This window comes from Ranitomeya variabilis, chromosome 7 (assembly GCF_051348905.1).
Source record: "Ranitomeya variabilis isolate aRanVar5 chromosome 7, aRanVar5.hap1, whole genome shotgun sequence".
Classification (NCBI taxonomy): Eukaryota; Metazoa; Chordata; class Amphibia; order Anura; family Dendrobatidae; genus Ranitomeya; species Ranitomeya variabilis.
In genome coordinates, this window is record NC_135238.1 from 103,864,111 (window position 1) to 103,890,527 (window position 26,417).

Below are 26,417 nucleotides of genomic sequence, written 5' to 3' on the forward strand. Positions count from 1 at the left end.
AAAGCCAGAGGAGTGACTGCTACAGTAAGGAGGGAAATAGGACAGCAGTACAAGCCAGACAGGTGCTGGTAGTAGGGGACTCAATTATTAGGGGAACAGATAGGGCAATCTGTCACAAAGACTGGGATCGTCGAACGGTGTGCTGCCTACCTGGCGCTCGAGTCCGACACATCGCTGATCAGGTGGACAGATTACTGGGAGGGGCTGGTGAGGACCCAGCGGTCATGGTGCACATTGGCACAAATGACAAAGTTAGAGGTAGGTGGAAGGTCCTTAAAGATGATTTCAGGGAATTAGGCTGTAAGCTGAAAGCAAGGACCTCCAACGTGGTATTTTCCGAAATACTGCCTGTGCCACACCAGAGAGGCAACGGGAGATTAGGAAGGTTAATAAGTGGCTCAAGAATTGGTGTAGGAAGGAGGGGTTTGGGTTCCTGCAGAACTGGGCCGACTTCTCAGTGGGCTACAGGCTCTACGCTAGGGACGGGCTGCACCTCAATGGGGAAGGTGCAGCTGTGTTGGGGGAGAAATGCTAGAAGGTTGGAGGAGTGTTTAAACTAGGGATTGTGGAAAGGGTATTCGAATAATTTATAGGAGGGGAAGATAGAGCAGATACAGACCTGGGCACAAATAAGGAAGTTGTGGGTGGTGGTGGCATGGGGGGTGGGGTTAGAACAGTTAGTAATTTAAGAAAGAATAGAGGTACAGAGAGGAACATCAAGAGCATGTATACTAATGCCAGAAGCCTCACCAACAAAATGGACGAGTTAGAATTAATGTTGTTGGAGCATAATTATGACATGGTGGGGATATCTGAGACATGGCTGGATGAGAGCCATGACTGGGCTGTTAACTTGCAGGGCTATAGCCTTTTCAGAAATGACCGTACAGATAAGCGAGGGGGAAGGGTGTGTCTGTATGTAAAATCATCCTTAAAACCCATCCTGCGTGATAATATAGGTGAATTTAATGAAAATGTAGAGTCCCTGTGGGTGGAGATAAGGGGAGGGGGAAAAAATAATAAATTACTGATAGGGGTATGTTATAAATCTCCAAAAATAATGGAAGCAATGGAGAATATCCTCGTAAAGCAAATAGATGAAGCTATGACTCAAGGAGAAGTCATTATTATGGGGGACTTCAACTACCCTGAAATAGATTGGGGAACAGAAACCTGCAGTTCCAGCAAAGGTAATCGGTTTTTGACAACTATGAGAGACAACTACCTTTCACAACTAGTTCAGGACCCAACAAGAAGGGGGGCACTGCTAGAACTAATATTAACAAACAGGCCAGACCGCATATCAAATATAAGGGTTGGGGGGTCACTTGGGGAATAGTGATCACAAAATACTAAGTTTTCGTGTATCCTTTAATAAGATGTGTAGTAGAAGGGTGACAAGGACACTAAACTTCAGGAGGGCAAATTTCCAACGGATGAGAGATCTTGGTGCAATTAACTGGGACGATATCCTGAGACATAAAAATACACAAAGAAAATGGGAGACATTTATTAGCTTCCTGGATAGGACCTGTGCACAGTATATACCGTATGGGAATAAACATAATAGAAATAGGAGGAAACCAATATGGCTAAATAGAGCTATAAGGGGCGCAGTAAGTGACAAAAAGAAAGCATTTAGAGAATTAAAGGAAGTAGGTAGTGATGAGGCATTAAATAAATACAGAAAATTAAATAAATTAAGTAAAAAGCAAATCAAGGCAGCAAAAATTGAGACAGAGAGACTCATTGCCAGAGAGAGTAAAAATAATCCCAAAATATTCTTTAACTACATAAATAGTAAGAAGCTAAAAAATGATAGTGTTGGCCCTCTTAAAAATAGTATGGGGGAAATGGTGGATGAGGAAAAAGCCAATATGCTAAATGACTTTTTATCATCAGTATTTACACAAGAAAATCCCATGGCAGACAATATGATCAGTGATAACAAAAATTCCCCATTAAATGTCACCTGCTTAACCCAGCAGGAAGTACGGCGGCGTCTAAAAATCACTAAAATTGACAAATCTCCGGGCCCGGATGGGATTCACCCCCGATTACTGCAGGAATTAAGTACAGTCATTTATAGACCATTATTTTTAATCTTTAAAGAGTCCATAATAACAGGGTCTGTACCACAAGACTGGCGTATAGCGAATGTGGTGCCAATATTCAAAAAGGGGACAAAAACTGAACTCGGTAATTATAGGCCAGTAAGCTTAACCTCTACTGTGGGTAAAATCTTGGAGGGCATTTTAAGGGATGCTATGCTGGAGTATCTGAAGAGGAATAACCTCATGACCCAGTATCAGCATGGGTTTACTAGGGACCGTTCATGTCAGACTAATTTGATCAGCTTCTATGAAAAGGTAAGTTCCGGACTGGATCAAGGGAACCCAGTAGATGTAGTGTATATGGACTTTTCAAAAGCTTTTGATACGGTGCCACACAAAAGGTTGATACATAAAATGAGAATAATGGGGATAGGGGAAAATATGTGTAAGTGGGTTGAGAGCTGGCTCAGGGATAGAAAACAAAGGGTGGTTATTAATGGAGCACACTCGGACTGGGTCGCGGGTTAGCAGTGGGGTACCACAGGGGTCAGTATTGGGCCCTCTTCTTTTTAACATATTTATTAATGACCTTGTAGGGGGCATTCAGAGTAGAATTTCAATATTTGCAGATGACACTAAACTCTGCAGGGTAATCAATACAGGGGAGGACAATTTTATATTACAGGATGATTTATGTAAACTAGAAGCTTGGGCTGATAAATGGAAATGAGCTTTAATGGGGATAAATGTAAGGTCATGCACTTGGGTAGAAGTAATAAGATGTATAACTATGTGCTTAATTCTAAAACTCTGGGCAAAACCGTCAATGAAATAGACCTGGGTGTATGGGTGGATGACAATCTCATATTCAGTGGCCAGTGTCAGGCAGCTGCTATAAAGGCAAATAAAATAATGGGATGTATTAAAAGAGGCATAGATGCTCATGAGGAGAACATAATTTTACCTCTATTCAAGTCACTAGTTCGACCACACTTATACACCGGAGACCAGAACTGTGCACAGTATTCTAAGAAAGACATAGCTGAACTAGAGCGGGTGCAGAGAAGAGCGACCAAGGTTATTAGAAGACTGGGGGGTCTGCAATACCAAGACAGGTTATTACACTTGGAGCTGTTTAGTTTGGAAAAACGAAGACTAAGGGGTGATCTTATTTTAATGTATAAATATATAAGGGGACAGTACAAAGACCTTTCTGATGATCTTTTTAATCATAGACCTGAGAAGGGACAAGGGGGGCATCCTCTACGTCTGGAGGAAAGAAGGTTTAAGCATAATAACAGACGCAGATTCTTTACTGTAAGAGCAGTGAGACTATGGAACTCTCTGCTGTATGATGTTGTAATGAATGATTCATTACTTAAATTTAAGAGGGGACTGGATGCCTTTCTTGAAAAGTATTATGTTACAGGGTATATACACTAGATTCCTTGATAGGGCGTTGATCCAGGGAACTAGTCTGACTGCCGTATGTGGAGTCGGGAAGGAATTATTTTTCCCCAATGTGGAGCTTACTCTTTGCCACATGGGGTTTTTTTTGCCTTCCCCTGGATCAACATGTTAGGTTAGGCTATGGGTTGAACTAGATGGACTTAAATTCTTCCTTCAACCTTAGTAACTATGTAACTAAATATGGCCACGTGAGGGCTTGTTTTTTGCGGGCCAAGCTGACTTTTTTAATAATACCGTTTTGGTGCAGATACGATCTTTTGATCACCCATTATTGCGGCTTAATGCAATGTCGTGGCGACCAAAAAAATGTAATTTTGATGTTTTGACTTTTTTCTCACTACGCCGTTTAGCCATCAGGTTAATCCTTTTTTTTTATTGATTGATCTGGCTATTCTGACTGCAGTGATACCATATATGTGTGTGTGTTTAATTTTTTTGTTTCATTTTGAATGAGGCTAAGGGGGGGTTGAACTTTAATATATTTTTATAAACTTTTTTTCTTACTTTTGGCAGGCTTCAATAAGAGTCTCTATGGGAGACTAGAAGCTGCCACAACCCTATTGGCTCTGCTAGATTGAGGCGATGATAAGATCGCCTCTATGTAGTAGAATTACTTGCTTTGAGCGCCGACCGCTGGGTGGTGCTCACAGCAATCCTGCAGTGACAAGCATAGAGGTCTCCAGGAGACCTGGTTGTCATGCCAAAGAACCAGTGACCCACGATCACGTGACGGGGATCACCGGTGGGCGGGTTTCTGGCCCTATGGCCGGAAGCACGAGTTAAATGCCTCTGTCAGAGTTTGACAGCTACATTTAACAGGTTAATAGCCGCAGGTGGATCGCGATTCCACCCGCAGATTTTTTGGACACATGTCAGCTGTTCAAAACAGCTGACATGTCCCGGGAAAGCTGTGGGCCCAGTGCCGGAGCCCACATCAAAGGGAGGGATTCCGACATCGGCATACTATTACTCCCTATGTCGGAAAGGGGTTAAAGGGCATGAAAATTCAAAGTTGGAAAATTGCGAAATTTGCACAATTTTTGACAAATTTCCATTATTTTCACAAACGCAAGTCATACCGAAGAAATGTTATCACTATCGTGAAGTACAATATTTCACGAAAATGCGATCTCCGAATCACCGGGATCCGTTAAAGCGTTCCAGACTTATTACCTCATAAAGTTACAGTGGTCAGAATTGTAAAAATTGGCCTTTTCATGAATGTGTAAACCGACCACCTTTGAGGTTAAAGGTGAAAGAGTTCTCACATGTATTCTCCTTGGTACTTGTATTTTTTTACATATCAAAAAGAAAAAAATCTGCCATCTTAACAGCGATGTATAGACTTTATATGCCCAGTGTATCTCACCTTTTGGACTCTCATGTTTGTATCAGTAATGTGTATACAACAGATTTATTGTAAAATATTTGAAACTTGTTTTCTATTCGCCACGACAGCACCCACTAGAGAGAGGGGATCCGCCCCTAGGAACAGGAAACCTACAGAGAGATAAAAGGGGCGGCCCCCCTCGCTCCTCAGTTGGTTTCCTGTTCCTAGATGGGAACCCACAGAGAAGACTCTATGGAGCTAAGAAGAGGAAAACCTGCCTGGACTGCCGCCTGTTTGACTCTGCAGAGCGGCAGGGGCTCCAGAGCGGGTAGACAGTGTCGGGGGAATGATCCTGCTGGCTCCCCCTCATCTGCTGTGGCTGCTGTGAAGCCTGAAGATTACCAACGGTCTCCCTGCTGGGACACCGTTGTGTGAAACGGCTGACAGTGCGACATGTACCTTGTCAGGCCGGACCTGGAGCAGGTAGATGGTGCCCTCCTAAGGTATGTGGAGCTGAGCGGCTGTGTGGCAACTCCCCGGTCTAGTTTCCCCTCCTGTTCCCTCCGAGGTAGTGGCTACATGGTTGCGGGTGCAGCACTTACGGCGGTGTCTTCCGGAGTGCAGCAGAGACGCGGGCGCATGCGCAGTAGCGTCGGCGTCCCAGAAACAGAGACTTGGACTTCCGGTGTCGCGGGGTTGGAGTACCATTTCCGGGGGAACCGCCATATTGGATTCCTCTAGGCGGTTCCATCCACCCTGGCGCTGTACTGAAGGAGACACAGGTAAAAAAAAAAAAAAATGTGTATTATTCGGGTCTGCATTATAAAATGCGTCTCAGCGGAAAATAGGGTGCGCTATCATGTCGTCCAAGAGGCTGAGCGCCCTATGGAGGAGTTAATGTTACCCGGTGGTGATACCAGGAAAAAGGGTAGTGGACACTCGAAAGTGAGTGACTCCACTGACAGATCGGGGAAGAAAGCGTCCCGTTCCACACCCCAGGCCGAGCAGAGATCCCAACAGCCGGCGAAGAGGACGGGGAAGTTTAAGCACAAGCAGTGTGCAATATGTACAGAGCCCCAGCCTGATTCTTACATTAAAAAACTGTGTCAGTGTTGTATAAATAACACCTTACAGCAGGAAGGGTCCGTTAAAATGAACGAGATACGTCTAATGATTCGTGACCAACCATATGGAGCCTGAGCTAGATGCTGGGACCGATATCTATGCTGAGCAGCACCTGCAGCGGCTGAGTCCAAATGGGAGACTGCTGAGGCAGACAAGGCTTGGGATCTACCCTGTGCAGCAGGAGAATCCCAGCGCCAAACATATATACAGCTCTGGCAAAAATTAGGAGACCACTATGAAATGTTCAGTTTAAAGGAAAAAAAAAAAACATCTCTCAGAATTCTTATTCTCCAGATGAAGAGGATTATGTCTGTTTTCCTACAGATGGTGTGAATAATCTGGCTAAAACTGTAAGGAGTACAATGGGGTTGTCAGAATCAAAGGAACCTCAGACTCCTCAAGAAGTTATGTTCGCAGGTCTCTCTCAGCGAAAGGGTCATGTATTCCCGGTAAATCAGGCCATCAAAGACCTTGTCAAAAAAGAATGGAGTAAAGGACAAAAGGGTTTTGTACCAATATCTTGTAAGAGGCATTACCCCTTTGACGATGAGGACTTGGCCACCTGGACTAAAGTGCCAAAAGTTGATGCGTTTGTAGCATCTACCTCTCGCCGTTCCTCTTTACCGGTAGAGGATGCGGGTTCTTTGTCCGATCCTATGGACAGGAAATCAGACGCACTTATTAAAAAATCGTGGGAAGCCTGTGTCACTGCATTTAAACCGGCAATCTCAGCCACATGTACTAGCAGGTCTATGCTGGTTTGGCTAGAACAGCTGGATCAAAATATCAAGAGTGGCATGTCCAGGGAAAAATTGCGGGCCTCTATTCCTTTGATTAAGGGTGCCGCGGCCTTTATATCTGATGCCTCAATAGACTCGCTACGCCTGGCAGCCAGAACAGCTAACCTTTCTAATACGGCTCGTCGAGCATTATGGTTAAAAAACTGGAAGGGGGATGCCCAGTCCAGGTCTAAGTTATGTGCCATACCCTGTCAGGAAGGGCGTTCAGGGAGCCACCATTTGGCAAGAAAGGAGGCTTTAAGGACCGCTGGAGTAACAAGGAGTTCAGGCAAAAGGGAAATTTATTCAATAAGCGTCCCTTCAGACCAGCGGATAAATTCCGAGAACCTTATTCCACCGGTGGGCGGTAGACTACTAGGGTTTATTAAACAGTGGAAAGGAATAACTGTTAATTCATGGGCCATAAATTTAATATCTTCAGGCCTCACCTTAGACTTTATCCGGACACCTCCAGATTCTTTCCTTCTCACCTCCCTAAAATCCAGACCACAGCAAGAGGCACTGGAAATTGAAATTAAATCCCTCTTGTCCAAACGGGTTTTAATAGAGGTCCCGTCATCTCAAATAGGGAAAGTGTTTTACTCTCCCTTGTTTCTGATTACTAAGCCTGACTGGTCCTTTAGAACTATAAATAATTTGAGGAAACTGAACACCTTCATAAAACCCAGAACTTTTAAAATGGAATCCATTCGTTCAACTATAAAGAATTTATTTCCTAACTGTTACATGGTAGTACTGGATCTTAAGGATGCTTATTACCATCTTCCTATACACCAGTTACACCAGCAGTTTCTTCGGGTAGCAGTTTTATAGATGGTCAGGTTCATCATCTACAATACAGAGCGATGCCCTTTGGCCTATCTATGGCTCCGAGGGTTTTCACTAAATTATTATTAAGTAATGTCCTTTCTGAGATTAAAAGACACACTGGTCATTCCATATCTAGATGATCTACTAATTGTGGGAAAGAACTCCCTACAGTGTGAGCAAAGGTTGGAGGACGTGGCGTTTTCTTTACAAACGCTGGGCTGGATTATTAATTGGGAAAAATCCAGACTCCAACCTGTAACATGTCAAAAATTCCTTGGGCTCCTTCTGGATTCAGTTGACCAAGTATGTTGGCTTCCTGATGATATAAAAGCCTCCATAATTAATAAAGTGAGCTTAGCAATCAAGAAACGTAGTATGTCATTGATAAATGCCATGTCGTTGCTAGGTTCACTGTCTTCATATATTCCTGCAGTTAAGTGGGCACATTTTCATACTAGGCAGCTGCAGAAATTTATTACAAGAGGACATTAAAAGTCGAGGACGTTTAGATTAGACAGTTTTTCTAACATCAGAAGTATTACACTCCCTTACATGGTGGTTGCATTGGGAAAATCTGTCGAAAGGGGTCTTATGTGTGATCACTCCTTCAAATTTAGTCACCACAGATGCTAGTCCCGAAGGCTGGGGGCACATTTTCAGGATCAGATGGTTCAGGGTCTTTGGTCCAGATCAGAATCTAATGATTCCTCTAATGTTAAGGAATTAAAAGCCATATATTATTCCCTACTCCACTTTCTTCCTCAGCTACGACGCTCTCACACAAGGGTCCTCTCCGACAACACCTCTGCGGTGGCCTATCTAAACCATCAAGGAGGTACATGCTCAGACACTCTCATGGCGTTACATCAGACATCATGATGTTAGCCGAATATCATCTGTTGTCCTTGTCAGCGCTACACATCAGAGGCATAGACAACTTTCGTGCCGATTTCCTCAGCCGTCACATCCTTCACCAAGGAGAATGGATGCTCAACAGGAGGATTTTCAGATTAATAACAGCCCGATGGGGCGTACCTCAGATAGACTTGTTTTCAACAAGGTCCAACCGTCAGGTCAAAAAGTTTGCCTCTCTATGCAGACTAGACAATCCGGACATATTCGATGCCCTTCAGGTACCATGGGCATTTGACCTGGCTTATGCCTTCCCCCCCCCCATGGAATCTATTGCCTATAGTGATAAGAAAAATAAGGGAGGAAGGGGCAAGAGTTCTGTTGATAGCCCCATTCTGGCCCAAGAGGCCATGGTTTTCATGGCTCCATGCAATGTCAATTACAGACCCTTGGATTCTGCCTCAAACCAAGGACCTACTGTCTCAGGGACCGTTTTTCCATCCTCAGGTAATGGGCATGAACTTGACTGTCTGGAATTTGAGAGGCAGTTACTAAATCTAAGAGTATTTTCTAGTGGGTTAATAGATACCCTTATGAAGAGTAGAAAGCCTTCTACTACCAAAAATTGTTAGGGTCTGGAGAGAATTTCTTGAGTTCCATACAACACAACTTTCTTCTGAGGTGCCTATATTTTCAATATTGGAGTTCTTGCAAAAAGGGCTTGAGTTGGGGCTCTCTGTAAGCACTCTGAAAGTTCAGGTATCAGCTCTGGGAGCGCTCTTCAGTTATGATGTGGCAGGTGATAGGTGGATATCCCGTTTTATATCTGCATGTGAGCGGTCAAAACCAATAACTATACCACAGGTGCCTCAGTGGGATCTAACTTTGGTCCTAGACGCATTGACGCAGAGCCCGTTTGAGCCTCTTCATACAGTCTCATTAAAAAACATCTCGTTAAAAACGATATTATTAGTAGCATTGGTATCTGCTAGAAGAGTGAGCGATCTGTATGCCTTGTCAATAGATCCTCCATTTTTATCTGTGACATCTGAAAGGATAATTTTGAAAACGGACCCATGTTATCTCCCTAAAGTAGCCACTAGTTTTCATCGATCCCAGGAGATCTTACCTACTTTTTATAAAGACCACTCGACTCCAGAAGAAGTAAGACTTCATACCCTAGATGTTAAACGGACTGTTCTGGCCTATTTAGAGAGAACTAGGGACTGGAGGAAGAGTAGGGCTCTCTTTGTGTCTTTCCAGGGTAAAAGCAAAGGATCCAGAGTCACAAAGAACATGTTATCTCGCTGGATCAGAGATGCCATAATCTCGGCGTATAAAGCTAGAGGAAGAGATCCTCCAATGCATGTGGGAGCACACTCTACAAGAGCCTTGTCGACTTCCTGGGCAGAAAAAGGCGAACGTGCCAATAGATCTTATATGTAAGGCTGCAACCTGGTCTTCGCCTAGTACCTTCTATAAGCACTATAGATTAGACCTATCTGCTGCTTCTGATCTAACCTTTGGGGTTTCAATTCTTGACTCAGTTAACCCACCCAATCTATAGTCTCTGTAAATCTCTCTAGTGAGTGCTGTCGTGGCGAATAGAAAATACCAGATTACTCACCGGTAATGCTCTTTTATAGAGCCCACGACAGCACCCATTCACATCCTCCCTCTTTATAGTAGCACATGGTGCCTTTGTGGTGAGGTGTAAATATTAAATATAGTATAAGGTTGTAAATATGTATAAATATACCTGAGCCTATTAACTAAAACCTGGCGGCGGTTCCTCCTATTCTCTGTAATACAACTGAGGAGCGAGGGGGGGCCGCCTCTTTTATCTCTCTGTAGGTTTCCTGTTCCTAGGGGCGGATCCCCTCTCTCTAGTGGGTGCTGTTGTGGGCTCTATAAAAGATCATTACTGGTGAGTAATCCGGTATTTCATACATTTAAATGAACCCCATGAAATCAATCTCCAAAAATTTGTGTGCAAACTGCCAAAACAATGATGTTCAGATGATGTTCAGATCATGAATGTAACTGATTTTTAGTTGCAGAAATTCAAATCTGCGTCATGTAAATACCCCCAAAATTGGAAGAGTGGAACGATTTGTACTTCTTCCATGTTTTGAAAACACATGACTTTTGCTAACAAGTGGTAGTCAAAATACTGAACAAAACAATGTCATGTGATAATGGCTGTAATTATTGTACACCTTTCTTCTATGACCATTTTTGCCATAGAAAAGCGTTTTTAAACAGGTTGTCCTCAATTTAGCAGTCATGCAGTGATGGTGTCACATACATAATTCGCATTATCACTTCATCCAATCTCTAGCCTTACCTTACAGCGAAGAAAATCAGATGCAGCACTGATTACAAAAAAAATTGTCCATTTTTCCGATGTAGCAAAAAAAAATTCTGAATGTGGTTAACTTTTTACTTGTGAAAAATAATTGTATTACCATATTTTTCCATTTTTTATAGACTGGAACAGCCATATTTCCCAGCAAATGAGAAGTTCTTCCTAGCTCTTAGTCACTGCTCATCCCTTCAACGTCTATGTGTTATATCTCGAAATGGAAATTTCCAAGCTGATGCTGTGATGTCATTTGTTCACAAATGTCAAGAGTTAATCATGTGTCATCTATTCACCGGAGAAACACTAAGTGCTTGTAAAAGCCTTCAAAGTGATATAATAAAAAGGTATAGTATGTTAATAGTAAAACATGTAATAACTTTTTCTATCTTTTCAAATTCAGCATCTTATTGTAGTACTGATTCTATAAGGTCTTAAAAAAAAATTAGAGGCTTGCATAATCTATAGCTTCAGCAATTGTTAATTATTCCCTATTAGCCTGAGGTGATTGACCTGTTTAATGTAAAGTCTGTACCAGTAACACTACGTTACTGAGAGAGTTTTAATATTTGACAGTATTTGGGGTCTGGGATTTAGGGTACTGTCACACATTGGCACTTTGATCGCTACGACGGTACGATCCGTGACGTTCCAGCGATATCCATACGATATCGCTGTGTCTGACACGCAGCAGCGATCAGGGACCCTGCTGAGAATCGTACGTCGTAGCAGATCGTTTGGAACTTTCTTTCGTCGCTGGATCTCCCGCTGTCATCGCTGGATCGTTGTGTGTGACAGCGATCCAGCGATGCGTTCGCTTGTAACCAGGGTAAACATCGGGTTACTAAGCGCAGGGCCGCGCTTAGTAACCCGATGTTTACCATGGTTACCAGCGTAAACGTATAAAAACAACAAACAGTACATACTTACATTCCGGTGTCTGTCCCCCGGCGTTCTGCTTCTCTGCACTGTGAGCGCCGGCCGGCCGGAAAGCGAGCACAGCGGTGACGTCACCGCTGTGCTTTCCGGCTGGCAGACACAGTGCAGAGAAGCAGAACGCCGGGGGACAGACACCGGAATATAAGTATGTACTGTTTGGTTTTTTTTTACGTTTACGCTGGTAACCACGGTAAACATCGGGTTACTAAGCACGGCCCTGCGCTTAGTAACCCGATGTTTACCCTGGTTACCCGGGGACTTCGGCATCGTTGGTCGCTGGAGAGCTGACTGTGTGACAGCTCCCCAGCGACCACACAACCACTTACCAACGATCACGGCCAGGTCGTATCGCTGGTCGTGATCGTTGGTAAATCGTTTAGTGTGACAGTACCCTTAGGGTCTGCGAATAAAAAAAAGCCTGGTGGAAAAAACGGTAGTTCCCATAATCAAGGTTAAAGGTTACAGGCCTAATAGCAGCAGCAGAGGGAGTCTTGTGCTGGAACTGATCAGATGTGTGTGTGCTTGACAAACATTTAAACTGCTTTAGCTGACACTGCCTGAAATATGGAGATTGGTGAGGCTGCACTTGGTTTCTTTGTGTCTGAAGAAAGCACTGTCTGTTATTCATTTGTATTGGATAAAAGTGGTTTTCGTTATAGAGCTGTAAAGTTTTTTATGGATAATAAACTTTATACTGTTTTGATATAAAACCCCTGTGACTGTGTGAATCAAACGGCTACCACAGTGTGGAAACCCTACCGCAGATACAAACGTACACTGTGTTCCAAATTATTATGCAAATAATATTTCCTCATATTTTCTCTAAATTACCTATCTGAATTGCAGTCATGGTTATTTTCCAGTCATCTACTATTCTAGTATAATTGCAATGTTTTGGAACAAACTGCCTATGAAAACAGTATATTTAAAAAAAAAAATAAACACTCAAAATGCATGTTCCAAATTATTATGCACAGCATAGTTTTCAACCTTTTTTTTTATTTTGAACAAAAAATGGTCAATTGTGAAGTTATAAGCATTATCAGCTTATTACAAAATGAAATCAAACAGTTTTCCAGAGAAAACTTTATTCTAGGTGATGCTACATTTGTACATAGGACCCCTTGTTCGAAAGAAGCTTCTGAACTCTCTCGTCCGTTGAATTTGTCAGTTTTTGGATGGTTTCTGCTTCAATTGTTTTGCATGTGGACAGAATACCCTCCCAGAGCTGTTGCTTAGATGAGAACTGCCTCCCGCCATCATAGACACTCCTTTTGATGATGCTCCAGAGGTTTTCAATAGGGTTGAGGTCAGGGGAAGATGGTGGCCAACACCATAAGTTTGTCCTCTTTCATGCCCATAGCAGCCAGAGATGCAGATGTGTTTTTTGCAGCATGAGACGGTGCATTATCATGCATGAAAATGATCTTGCTGCGGAAAGCACGAACATGGCAGGAAGTGTTGTTTTAGAAACTCCACATAGATTATGGAGTTCATCTTTACCCCTTCAGGGATCATAAAGGGGCCGACAATCTCTCTCCCCATGATTCCAGCCCAAAGCATTACTCCACCTCTTCCTTGTTGGCACCTTAGCGGTGTTTTCATGGGGTGTCCATCAACCAGCCATCCTCCACTCCATCCATCTGGACCATCGAGCGTTGCACGGCACTCATCTGTGAACAAAACAGTTTGGAAGTCAGTCTTCATGTATCGTTTGGGCCACTGGAGCCATTTCTGCTTGTGTGCAGTGGATAGAGGTGGTCGACAGGATGGCTTACGCACAGCTGGAAACCTCTGAAGGACCTTGCATCTTGTTCTGGGGATGTTGGAGGCACCAGCAGCTTCAAAAACTTGTCTGTCCCTACCAATCTGGCTGTCCACAAAATTGATCGAGTTGTAATCGATGTCATATGTTAGTCTCAGACCCACACTATTATTATTCAATTTCCAATAAAGTTATTACCTCTGGCACCCGGGCTCCCCATTGCAGTGCTACTGAGCTGGCGGAAGAACTTATCATTGAAAGCAAAGAAATTATGCTTCAAGACAAACTTCAGGTCAGACACAAATCTATTATGTGAGGCAAACTGTATCCCTTTTGACCTAAGGTAGCGTTTTAGCGCCATAAGCCCGATGCTATAAGGAATATTACTATAAAGGGATTTTAAGTTGATTGATGCCAGATAAACCTCCTTACCTATCACCACATCCTCCACCTTGAGAAGGTCTGTATCTCGAATATATGAGGTGTTATGATCCGGTGACCTAGGAGCCGCATGAAACTTTCTCAGGAGAAGTGGAATCTATACTGACCGCAAACCCTGAACTTAACACCGCAACTAGAAGTAGCCGTGGGGTGTGCCTAACATACCCTAGACACCTCGACACAGCCGGAGGACTAAATACCCCTATAGATGGAAATAGGAACACTAACATGCCTCAGAGCAGAACCCCAAAGGATAGGCAGCCCCCACAAATATTGACACTGAATAGGAGAGGAAAGACACACACAGGCAGAAAACAGATTTCAGCAAAAGAGGCCACTCTAGCTAAATAGGGAAAGATAGGACAGAATACTAAGCGGTCAGTATTAAAAACTCTTGAAAAATATCCACAGCAGAAAATACAAAAAGTTCCACAATCTAACTAAAGACATGGAATGTATATCTGCAGCTCCTGAGAATCCAACAAGACTGAGAAAATACTGACACAATCTAAGCTGGACAAAAAACAATGAACAGAACTAAATCATTAAGCACACAGCATGTGTGCAACAATAACAAAACCAGAAACTTATATTTGCAGATTTGGCAGCAAAGCAGAGGAACCAGGCAAGGACAAAAACTCCAAAAACAATGGACAACTGGCAAGGACTAATGAATCCTGCAAGCCTAAATACCCCAGTCAGAACTGCAATCAGCAGATACACCTGACCAGGGCTGCAACCCAGAGACAACTGCATTACCACCTACAACCACCAGATGGAGCCCAAAAGTAGAATTCACAACAGTACCCCCCCCTTGAGGAGGGGTCACCGAACCCTCACCAGAGCCCCAAGGTTGATCAGGACGAGCCAAATGAAAAGCATGAACCAAATCAGCAGCATGGACATCGGAGGCAAAAACCCAAGAATTATCCTCCTGGCCATAACCCTTCCATTTGACAAGATACTGAAGCCTCCGCCTCGAAAAACGAGAGTCCAAAATCTTCTCAACCACATACTACAACTCTCCATCAACCAACACAGGGGCCGGAGGATCAACAGAGGGAACAACGGGTACCACATATTTCCGCAATAAAGATCTATGGAAGATATTATGGATAGCAAAAGAGGCCGGAAGCGCCAATCGAAAAGACACCGGATTAATAATCTCAGAAATTCTATAAGGACCAATAAACCGAGGCTTAAACTTAGGAGAAGAAACCTTCATAGGAACATGACGGGAAGACAACCAGACCAGATCCCCAACTTGAAGCCGGGAACCAACACCCCGACGACTGTTAGCAAAACGTTGAGCCTTTTCCTGAGACAACACCAAATTGTCTACCACATGAGTCCAAATCTCCTGCAACCTGTCAACCACAGAATCCACACCAGGACAGTCAGAAGGCTCAACCTGCCCAGAAGAAAAACGAAGATGAAAACCAAAATTACAAAAAAAAAGGCGAAACCAAAGTTGCCGAACTAGCCCGATTATTAAGGGCAAACTCGGCCAATGGCAAAAAGGCCACCCAATCATCCTGATCAGCGGACACAAAGCATCTCAAATAAGTCTCCAAGGTCTGATTAGTTCGCTCGGTTTGGCCATTTGTCTGAGGATGAAATTCAGAGGAAAAAAATAAATCAATGCCCAGCCTGGCACAAAAGGCCCGCCAAAACCTGGAAACAAACTGGGAACCTCTGTCAGACACAATATTCTCCGGAATACCATGCAAACGAACCACATGCTGAAAAAACAAAGAAACCAAATCTGAGGAGGAAGGCAATTTAGGCAAAGGCACCAAATGAACCATCTTAGAGAACCGGTCACAAACAACCCAGATAACCAACATCTTCTGGGAAACCGGAAGATCAGAAATAAAATCCATAGAAATATGCATCCAAGGCCTCTCAGGGACCGGCAATGGCAAAAGCAACCCACTAGCACGGGAACAACAAGGCTTACCCCGCGCACAAGTCCCACAGGACTGCACAAAAGAACGCACATCACGTGATAAAGAAGGCCACCAAAAGGACCTACCAACCAAGTCTCTGGTACCAAAAATACCAGGATGACCAGCCAACACAGAACAATGAACCTCAGAAATCACTCTACTAGTCCATCTGTCAGGAACAAACAGTTTCCCCACTGGACAGCGGTCAGGTCTGTCAGCCTGGAATTCCTGAAGAACCCGTCGTAAATCAGGGGAAATGGCAGAAAGAACCACCCCTTCTTTCAAAATGCCGACCGGTTCCAGGACCTCAGGAGAATCAGGCAAAAAACTCCTAGAAAGGGCATCAGCCTTAATATTCTTAGAACCCGGAAGATACGAGACCACAAAATCAAAACGGGAAAAAAACAAAGACCATCGAGCCTGCCTAGGATTCAGCCGTTTGGCAGACTCGAGGTAAATCAGATTCTTATGATCGGTCACGACTACAATACGGTGCTTAGCTCCCTCAAGCCAATGTCGCCACTCCTCAAACGCCCACTTCATAGCCAACAACTCCTGATTGCCGACATCATAATTGCGTTCAGCAGGCGAAAATTTACGGGAAAAGAAGGCACACGGTTTCATCAAGGAACCAACAGGATCCCTCTGAGACAAAACAGTCTCTGCCCCAATCTCAGAAGCGTCAACCTCAACCTGAAACGGAAGAGAAACATCAGGTTGACGCAACACCGGAGCAGAAGTAAATCGACGTTTAAGCTCCTGAAAGGCAGAGACAGCCGCAGAGGACCAATTCGCCACATCAGCGCCTTTCTTCGTCAAATCGGTCAAGGGTTTAACCACGCTGGAAAAGTTAGCAATGAAACGGCGATAAAAATTTGCAAAACCCCAAAATTTCTGAAGGCTCTTTACGGACGTGGGTTGAATCCAATCATGAATGGCCTGAACCTTAACCGGGTCCATCTCAATAGATGAAGGAGAAAAAATAAAACCCAAAAAAGAAACCTTCTGCACCCCAAAGAGACACTTAGACCCCTTCACAAACAAAGCATTGTCACGAAGGATCTGAAACACCATCCTGACCTGCTCCACATGAGACTCCCAATCATCAGAAAAAATCAAAATATCGTCCAGATATACAATCAAGAATTTATCAATATAATTCCGGAAAATATCATGCATGAAAGATTGAAAAACAGATGGAGCATTAGTGAGCACGAACGGCATCACAAGGTATTCAAAATGGCCTTCGGGCGTATTGAACGCAGTTTTCCATTCATCACCCTGCTTAATACGAACAAGATTATACGCCCCCGAAGGTCAATCTTTGTAAACCAACTAGCCCCCTTAATCCTAGCAAACAAATCGGAAAGCAAGGGTAAAGGGTATTGAAACTTGACCGTGATCTTATTCAAGAGGCGATAATCAATACAGGGTTTCAAGGAGCCATCCTTCTTGGCAACAAAAAAAAAACCTGCTCCCATCGGTGACGAAGATGGCCGAATATGCCCTTTCTCCAAAGCCTCCTTAACATAACTCTGCATAGCGGTATGTTCAGGCACAGACAGGTTGAAAAGTCGGCCCTTAGGAAATGTACAGCCTGGAATCAAATCAATAGCACAATCACAGTCCCTGTGCGGTGGAAGAGAACTGGACTTGGGCTCATCGAATACATCCTGAAAATCAGACAAACTCTGGAATTTCGGAAGACGAAGAAGAGGAGATGGACATCAAAGGAACATCATTATGAACCCCCTGACAACCCCAACTAGTCACAGACATAGACTTCCAATCCAACACAGGATTATGTGCCTGCAACCACGGAAAACCCAGCACGATAGCATCATGTAAATTATGCAACACCAGAAATCGACAATCTTCCTGATGGGCCGGCGCCATACGCATGGTCACCTGTGTCCAAAACTGGGGTTTATTTTTAGCCAAAGGTGTAGCATCAATGCCCCTTAAAGGAATTAGGTTCTGCAAAGGCTGCAAGGGAAAACCACAACGCCTGGCAAACTCAAAATCCATTAAGTTAAAGGCGGCACCTGAATCCACAAACGCCATGACAGAAAATGATGACAATGAGCAGATCAAGGACACCGATAACAGAAATTTAGGTTGTACAGTACTGATGGTAAATGAACTAGCGATCCTCTTTGTCCGCTTGGGGCAGACTGAAATGACATGAGAAGCGTTGCCACAATAATAACACAACCTATTCTGATGTCTGAATCCTTGTCGTTCCGTTCTAGACAGAATCCTATCACACTGCATTGGCTCAGGACTCTGCTCTGAGGACAACGCCACAGCGCGCACAGTTCTGCGCTCCCGCAAGCGCCGATCAATCTGAATGGCCAGAGACATAGAATCACTCAGACCGGAAGGCGTGGGAAACCCCACCATAACATCTTTGACGGATTCAGAAAGACCCTTTCTGAAAATTGCCGCCAAAGCATCATCATTCCATTTAGTCAACACAGACCATTTTCTAAATTTCTGACAATACAATTCTGCTGCTTCTTGACCCTGAACCAGGGCCAACAAGGTCTTCTCCCCTTGATCTACAGAATTCGGTTCATCATATAATAATCCTAAAGCCTGAAAAAAGGAGTCCACATTAAGCAAAGCAGGATTCCCAGATTCCAGGGAAAATGCCCAATCCTGTGGATCACCACGCAGCAGGGAGATGATGATTTTAACCTGCTGAATGGAATCACCAGAGGATCGAGGTCTCAGAGCAAAAAACAGTTTACAATTGTTTTTAAAACTCAAAAATTTGGACCTGTCACCAAAAAACAAATCAGGAGTAGGAATCTTCGGCTCTGAAACAGGAGTCTGAACAATATAATCAGAAATACCCTGTACCCTAGCAGCAAGCTGGTCTACACGAGAAGCTAATTCCTGAACATCCATGCTAGCACAAGACTCCTCAGCCACCCATAAAGAGGGGAAAAAAAGACAAAACAGACTGCAGAAAAAAAAATGGCTCAACACCTTTCTTCCCTTCTTCTGAGATGCATTTAACTCATTATTGGCCAGTTGTACTGTTATGATCTGGTGACCTAGGAGCCGCATGAAACTTTCTCAGGAGAAGTGGAATCTATACTGACCGCAAACCCTGAACTTAACACCGCAACTAGAAGTAGCTATGGGGTGTGCCTAACATACCCTAGACACCTCGACACAGCCGGAGGACTAAATACCCCTATAGATGGAAATTGGAACACTAACTTGCCTCAGAGCAGAACCCCAAAGGATAGGCGCCCCCACAAATATTGACTGTGAATAGGAGAGGAAAGACACACACAGGCAGAAAACAGATTTCAGCAAAAGAGGCCACTCTAGCTAAATAGGGAAAGATACAGTCATGGCCAAAAGTATTCACACCCCTGCAATTCTGTCAGATAATACTAAGTTTCTTCCTGAAAATGATTGCAAACACAAATTCTTTGGTATTATCTTCATTTAATTTGTCTTAAATGAAAAAAGCACAAAAAGAATTGTTCTAAAGCCAAATTGGATATAATTCCACACCAAACATAAAAAAGGGGGTGGACAAAAGTATTGGCACTGTTCGAAAAATCATATGATGCTTCTCTAATTTGTGTAATTAACAGCACCTGTAACTTACCTGTGGCACCTAACAGGTTTTGGCAATAACTAAATCACACTTGCAGCCAGTTAACATGGATTAAAGTTGACTCAACCTCTGTCCTGTGTCCTTGTGTGTACCACATTGAGCATGGAGAAAAGAAAGAAGACCAAAGAACTGTCTGAGGACTTGAGAAACCAAATTGTGAGGAAGCATGAGCAATCTCAAGGCTACAAGTCCATCTCCAAAGACCTGAATGTTCCTGTGTCTACCGTGCGCAGTGTCATCAAGAAGTTTAAAGCCCATGGCACTGTGGCTAACCTCCCTAGATGTGGACGGAAAAGAAAAACTGACAAGAGATTTCAACGCATGGTTGTGCGGATGTTGGATAAAGAACCTCGACTAACATCCAAACAAGTTCAAGCTGCCCTGCAGTCTGAGGGTACAACAGTGTCAACCCTTACTATCCGTCGGCGTCTGAATGAAAAGGGACTGTATGGTAGGAGACCCAGGAAGACCCCACTTCTTACCCCGAGACATAAAAAAGCCAGGCTGGAGTTTGCCAAAACTTACCTGAAAAAGCCTAAAACATTTTGGAAGAATGTTCTTTGGTCAGATGAGACAAAAGTAGAGCTTTTTGGGCAAAGGCATCAACATAGAGTTTACAGGAGAAAAAAAGAGGCATTCAAAGAAAAGAACACGGTCCCTACAGTCAAACATGGCGGAGGTTCCCTGATGTTTTGGGGTTGCTTTGCTGCCTCTGGCACTGGACTGCTTGACCGTGTGCATGGCATTATGAAGTCTGAAGACTACCAACAAATTTTGCAGCATAATGTAGGGCCCAGTGTGAGAAAGCTGGGTCTCCCTCAGAGGTCATGGGTCTTCCAGCAGGACAATGACCCAAAACACACTTCAAAAAGCACAAGGTTTGAGAGAAAGCACTGGAGACTTCTAAGGTGGCCAGCAATGAATCCAGACCGGAATCCCATAGAACACCTGTGGAGAGATCTAAAAATGGCAGTTTGGAGAAGGCACCCTTCAAATATCAGGGACCTGGAGCAGTTTGCCAAAGAAGAATGGTCTAAAATTCCAGCAGAGCATTGTAAGAAACTCATTGATGGTTACCGGAAGCGGTTGGTCGCAGTTATTTTGGCTAAAGGTTGTGCAACCAAGTATTAGGCTGAGGGTGCCAATGCTTTTGTCTGGCCCATTTTTGGAGTTTTGTGTGAAATGATCAATGTTTTGCTTTTTACTTCATTCTCTTTTGTGGTTTTTCATTTAAGACAAATTAAATGAAGATAATAATACCAAAAGAATTTGTGTTTGCAATCATTTTCAGGAAGAAACTGAGTATTATCTGACAGAATTGCAGGGGAGTGAATACTTTTGGCCATGACTGTAGGACAGAATACTAAGCAGTCAGTATTAAAAACTCTTCAAAAATATCCACAGCAGAAAATACAAAAAGTTCCACAATCTAACTAAAGACATGGAATGTATATCTGCAGCTCCTGAGAATCCAACAAGACTGAGAAAATACTGACACAATCTAAGCTGGACAAAAAACAATGAATAGAACTAAATCATTAAGCACACAGCATGTGTGCAAGAATAACAAAACCAGAAACTTATCTTTGCAGATTTGGCAGCAAGGCAGAGGAACCAGGCAAGGACAAAACCTCCAAAAACAATGGACAACTGGCAAGGACTAATGAATCCTTCAAGCCTAAATACCCCAGTCAGAACTGCAATCAGCAGATACACCTGACCAGGGCTGCAACCCAGAGACAACTGCATTACCACCTACAACCACCGGAGGGAGCCCAAAAGTAGAATTCACAACAATGAGGGTAGCAAGATCACAAAAGGCCTCAAGATCCTATCAATATAGATACTTGAGTTTTGTGTAATTAAATCAATTCCTTCCACAATTGGATGGCCTTTAAGGGGGGATCAAGACTTTTGTGAACTTTGGGTGATGAATAAAACACAGCCAAGATCAGGAACTTACAGTCCCATTAATTTTTTTTATATAATTTTTAAATCCAGTGCATTTGTTAACTTACCAAATTTTTATAATTTCCTTTTAATATATCTTTAATAAAAGTGTTGTTTAATACTAGTTAGTGTAATATAGTATTTAAGTCTGTGATATTTTGCTCTGTATAGTGAAAATCACAATCTCCCATGAACGCCAGCCATGCACACGCTTTCACAGGAAGATCGTAATGATAGGCATGGGGGTCATCTGCAGTCTGACTGCTCTCATTACAACCCATCGGCCGCCCTCGATTACGTCACGGGCAGGCCGATGGGGGCATGGAATGACACACGCCTCTGTCTGCGCATGTTAAACACTGCTGTCAGACATTGACATTGGAATCTAACAGGATAACAGCCAGAGGCTGAACTCCACTCCATCCGCGGTTGTTAGAGGCACCTGATTGCTGATTAAATCAGCTGTCAAGTTTGTGATATATCATGAAGGGGTTAATAAAGTCATCTAAAAACCACTTAATGACTAAGTTACAAAGTATTTTACCATGATTGCTATTTTGCTGTTTATTTTTAGAGTCTTCCAGATGTGGGGTGCATCATTAGATTAATGCACAGCACATTGCAACAGGAAATAAACAGGCATAATGACCACATGTCCTGCAATCATACATCTGTATGGTGGGAGATTTAAAAGAGGAAGCACATTACAAAGAGAATCCATTTTAAATGTAAGTGGCTTGTGTTGTCTACAGCAGCAGACCCACTGAGCTCCGTGATTGGCTTCAGCTTATGCTGTAAACATGATATTATGGCTGCTGCCAAAACACAGAGACCATAGTAGCAGCAGAGAGCCTGTGCTGGACCTAAAGGCTGAGTCACACATAACGATATCGTTAACGATATCGTTGCAACGTCACGCTTTTGGTGACGTAGCAACGATCCCGCTAACGATCTCATTATGTGTGACAGCGACCAACGATCAGGCCCCTGCTGGGAGATCGTTGGTCGATGGGAATGATCAGGACTATTTTTTGGTCGCTGATCACCCGCTGTCATCGCTGGATTGGCGTGTGTGACGCCGATCCAGCGATGTGTTCACTTGTAACCAGGGTAAATATCGGGTTATTAAGCGCAGGGCCGCGCTTAGTAACCCGATATTTACCCTGGTTACCATTGTAAAAGTAAAAAAAAAGCAGTACATACTCACATTCTAATGTCTGTCATGTCCCCCGGCGTCCACAGGGTTAAAACTGTGTCAGCGCCGGCCGTAAAGCAGAGCACAGCGGTGACGTCACCGCTGTTACTGCCGGCGCTGACACATTCAGTGCAGGGAAGCTCTCGGCAGCAGTGCGTGCATTAGCAGCGCTCTTGCCGAAAGCAGTTTTAACCCTGTGGATGCTGGCGGGGGACGTGACAGACATCAGAATGTGAGTATGAAGTGTTTTTTTTTTTTTCTTACTTTTACAATGGTAACCAGGGTAAATATCGGGTTACTAAGCGCGGCCCTGCACTTAGTAACCCGATGTTTACCCTGGTTACCCGGGTGCTGCAGGGGTACTTCGGCATAGTTGAAAACAGTTTCAACGATGCCGAAGTCGTTCCCCTGATCGTTGGTCGCTGGAGAGAGCTGTCTGTGTGACAGCTCCCCAGCGACCACACAACGACTTACCAACGATCACGGCCAGGTCGTATTGCTGGTCGTGATCGTTGGTACGTCGTTTAGTGTAACTCCAGCTTAAGGAAAGTGAGAATTATTTGTGTTTGTTTTACAACTGTGCAGTCATCTGGGCATCACTTTTGTTAAAGTGGAAAACCACTTTAACCCTTTTAGATATCTAGCTTCCCTGCTGCTTTTGGCATAAATCACACAACACACTGCTCTCACTTGTCAGCTTTCTGTTATATCTCCTCCTATTGTTATATACAGAATCAGTGATTGGCAGGAGGTTGTATTCAGTAGATTAGTGTGCGTAAAAAAAAAGAAAAGCATTCAGGTCTGTCTTAAAAACTGATCACACAAACTAGAAAAGAAAGCACACTTTAGAGGGAGGGTAATGTGATTCACATAGGCTGTGTAACACTGTACAGAGCACAGAACTTTGACAGGTTGAAGTGGGTGGCATTACACACTCTTCTCTCTAGCATAAGTATTTGTCAAAAGAACATGAGAGGATATCTAATCTTTTGCTATATTAATTGCTATACAGCAGTGTTTCTCAACTCCAGTCCTCTAGACCCACCAACAGGCCAAGTTTTCAGGATTTCCATAGGTGATGGAGTTAATGCTGAAGTAGGTGATGAAATTATCACCTGTGAAATACTAAGGGTATGTTTCCACGGTCAGGATGGCCGGCGGCATCGCCGCAGCGGCGAAGCCGCTCGGCGCTAAGCCGCTCGGCGCTAAGCCCCGCCCCCTTTCTGGGACGCGATCATGCCGGATGTGTTAACTCTACACATCCGGGATGATCGCTCTCTCCCATAGGGCCCTGTGATATGCCTTGCGGGGACGCTGCGTCCCCGCAAGGTGTACGGACATGCTGCGATCTGAAAAGACGCGCAGCATGTCCGGAGTCGCAGGGCCGCCGCGTGCGGGTTTCCACGCATAGTGGAGACGGGATTTCATCAAATCCCCTCCACTATGCTGGAACATCTGGACGCTGCGTGTTTGACGCTGCAGCTCTGCGCAGCGTCAAACAAGCAGCGTTTCCTTACCGTGGAAACATACCCTAAAAGATCCTGAAAACTTGACCTGTTGGTGGGTCTTGAGGACCGGAGTTGATAAACACTGCTATACAGGCATGTCTGTTTCAATAGATACTTGAATTCTCCATAAGAGTAATTCTAATAATAATCTCTAAAAAATAATAACCTTAAGAATTCAGCAATGTGTTTTTCCTTTATTTTTCTGTAGGAAATGTATAATTAATTATACATTATCTCTACTTCCTAACTCAACACAGGTGTACATTGCCTGAGCTGGCACACTAGCAATGCAAAAAAACTCTACATATGACTCTCATTTTTATCGCTTACACTGAGTATCAGTGTAACTAACAAAAAAGCACTGGAGCAAAAAAAGTCACATCACTGACAGTGGCACAGGGGCTGGCTGGCACTTTTCAGCCAGGGGGGCAATCACAAGGCAGTGGCCCTCAAGTTGCGGTTGCCCAACTTGGCCCTGCTTATCTCTGGCCACTGCATTAAAGCAACAGAGATAACAGGCTTGTAAAACAGGCTGGTACATAGATATGGGAACAGAATGGAACTTGCTGCATAGATATGGGAGCAGAACCAAGCCAACTACCTACATAGATACTGTAAGAGAAGCAAGCTGACTACATAGACATGAAAACGGAACCAAGATTGATATGTAGATTAGGGAACTGAAAGTAGCTTACTATAGAGATATGGAAGCAGAACCAAGCTTACTACAGATACGGAAACAGAACCAAGCTTACTACAGAGATACGGAAGCAGAACCAAGCTTACTATAGAGATAAGGGAGCCAAACCAAGCTTACTACAAAGATAAAGGAGCCAAACCATGCTTACTACAGATATATGGGAGAAGAACCAAACTTACTACAGAGATACGGAAATCGAGCCAAACTTACTACAGAGATATGGAAGCATAACCAAACTTACTACAGAGGTACAGTAGCAGAACCAAACTTACAGAGAAAAGTGAGCCGAACCAAGCTTACTATAGAGATAAGGGAGCAGAACCAAGCTTATTACCTACATAGATACTGTAACAGAAGCAAGCTGACTACATAGACATGAGAACGGAACCAAGATTACTACATAGATAAGGGAGCTGAAAGGAGCTTACTACAGAAATATGGAAGCAGAACAGAGCTTACTACAGAGATATATGAGCAGAACCGTGCTTGCTACAGAGATAAGGGAGCAGAATCGAGCTTACTACAGAGTTAAGGGAGCAGAACAAAGCTTACTGTAGAGATATGGGAGCAGAACCAAACTTGGGGTACTGTCTCACAGTGGCACTTTTGTCGCTATGACGGTACGATCCGTGACGTTCCAGCGATATCCATACGATATCGCTGTGTCTGACACGCAGCAGCGATCAGGGACCCTGCTGAGAATCGTACGTCGTAGCAGATCGTTTGGAACTTTCTTTCGTCGCTGGATCTCCCACTGTCATCGTTGGATCGGTGTGTGTGACACCGATCCAACGATGCGTTCGCTTGTAACCAGGGTAAACATCGGGTTACTAAGCGCAGGGCCGCGCTTAGTAACCCGATGTTTACCCTGGTTACCATCGTAAATGTAAAAAAAAAAAACAGTACATACTCACATTCCGGTGTCCGTCAGGTCCCTTGCAGTCTGTTTCCTGCTCTGACTGACTGCCGGCCGGAAAGCAGGGCACAGCGGTGACGTCACCGCTGTGATCTGCTTTCACTTTACGGCGGCACTCAGAGCGGGAAGCAGACGGCAAGGGACCTGACGAACACCGGAATGTGAGTATGTACTGTTTTTTGTTTTTTTTACTTTTACGATGGTAACCAGGGTAAACAGGTCCCTTGCCGTCTGCTTCCCGCTCTGAGTGCCGCCGTAAAGTGAAAGCAGATCACAGCGGTGACGTCACCGCTGTGCCCTGCTTTCCGGCCGGCAGTCAGTCAGAGCAGGAAACAGACTGCAAGGGACCTGACGGACACCGGAATGTGAGTATGTACTGTTTTTTTTTTTTTACATTTACGATGGTAACCAGGGTAAACATCGGTTTACTAAGCACGGCCCTGCGCTTAGTAACCCGATGTTTACCCTGGTTACCCGGGGCCTTCGGCATCGTTGGTCGCTGGAGAGCTGTCTGTGTGACAGCTCTCCAGCGACCACACAACGACTTTCCAACGATCACGGCCAGGTCGTATCGCTGGTCGTGATCGTTGGAAAGTTGTAGAGTGTGACAG

General features: G+C 44.0%; 1 protein-coding gene across 7 annotated transcripts in view; it reads left to right on the top strand.

The window, feature by feature from the left end:
• The window catches only part of FBXL18 (F-box and leucine rich repeat protein 18), a 385,112-nt gene that overhangs the window by 349,974 nt on the left and 8,721 nt on the right, over nucleotides 1–26,417 (top strand). For all 7 annotated transcript variants that reach the window (XM_077275634.1, XM_077275632.1, XM_077275628.1 and 4 more), the window contains one exon: nucleotides 10,932–11,150. In XM_077275634.1, coding sequence (XP_077131749.1) covers nucleotides 10,932–11,150 — 219 coding nt within the window. The remainder of the gene's footprint in view (nucleotides 1–10,931; nucleotides 11,151–26,417) is intronic.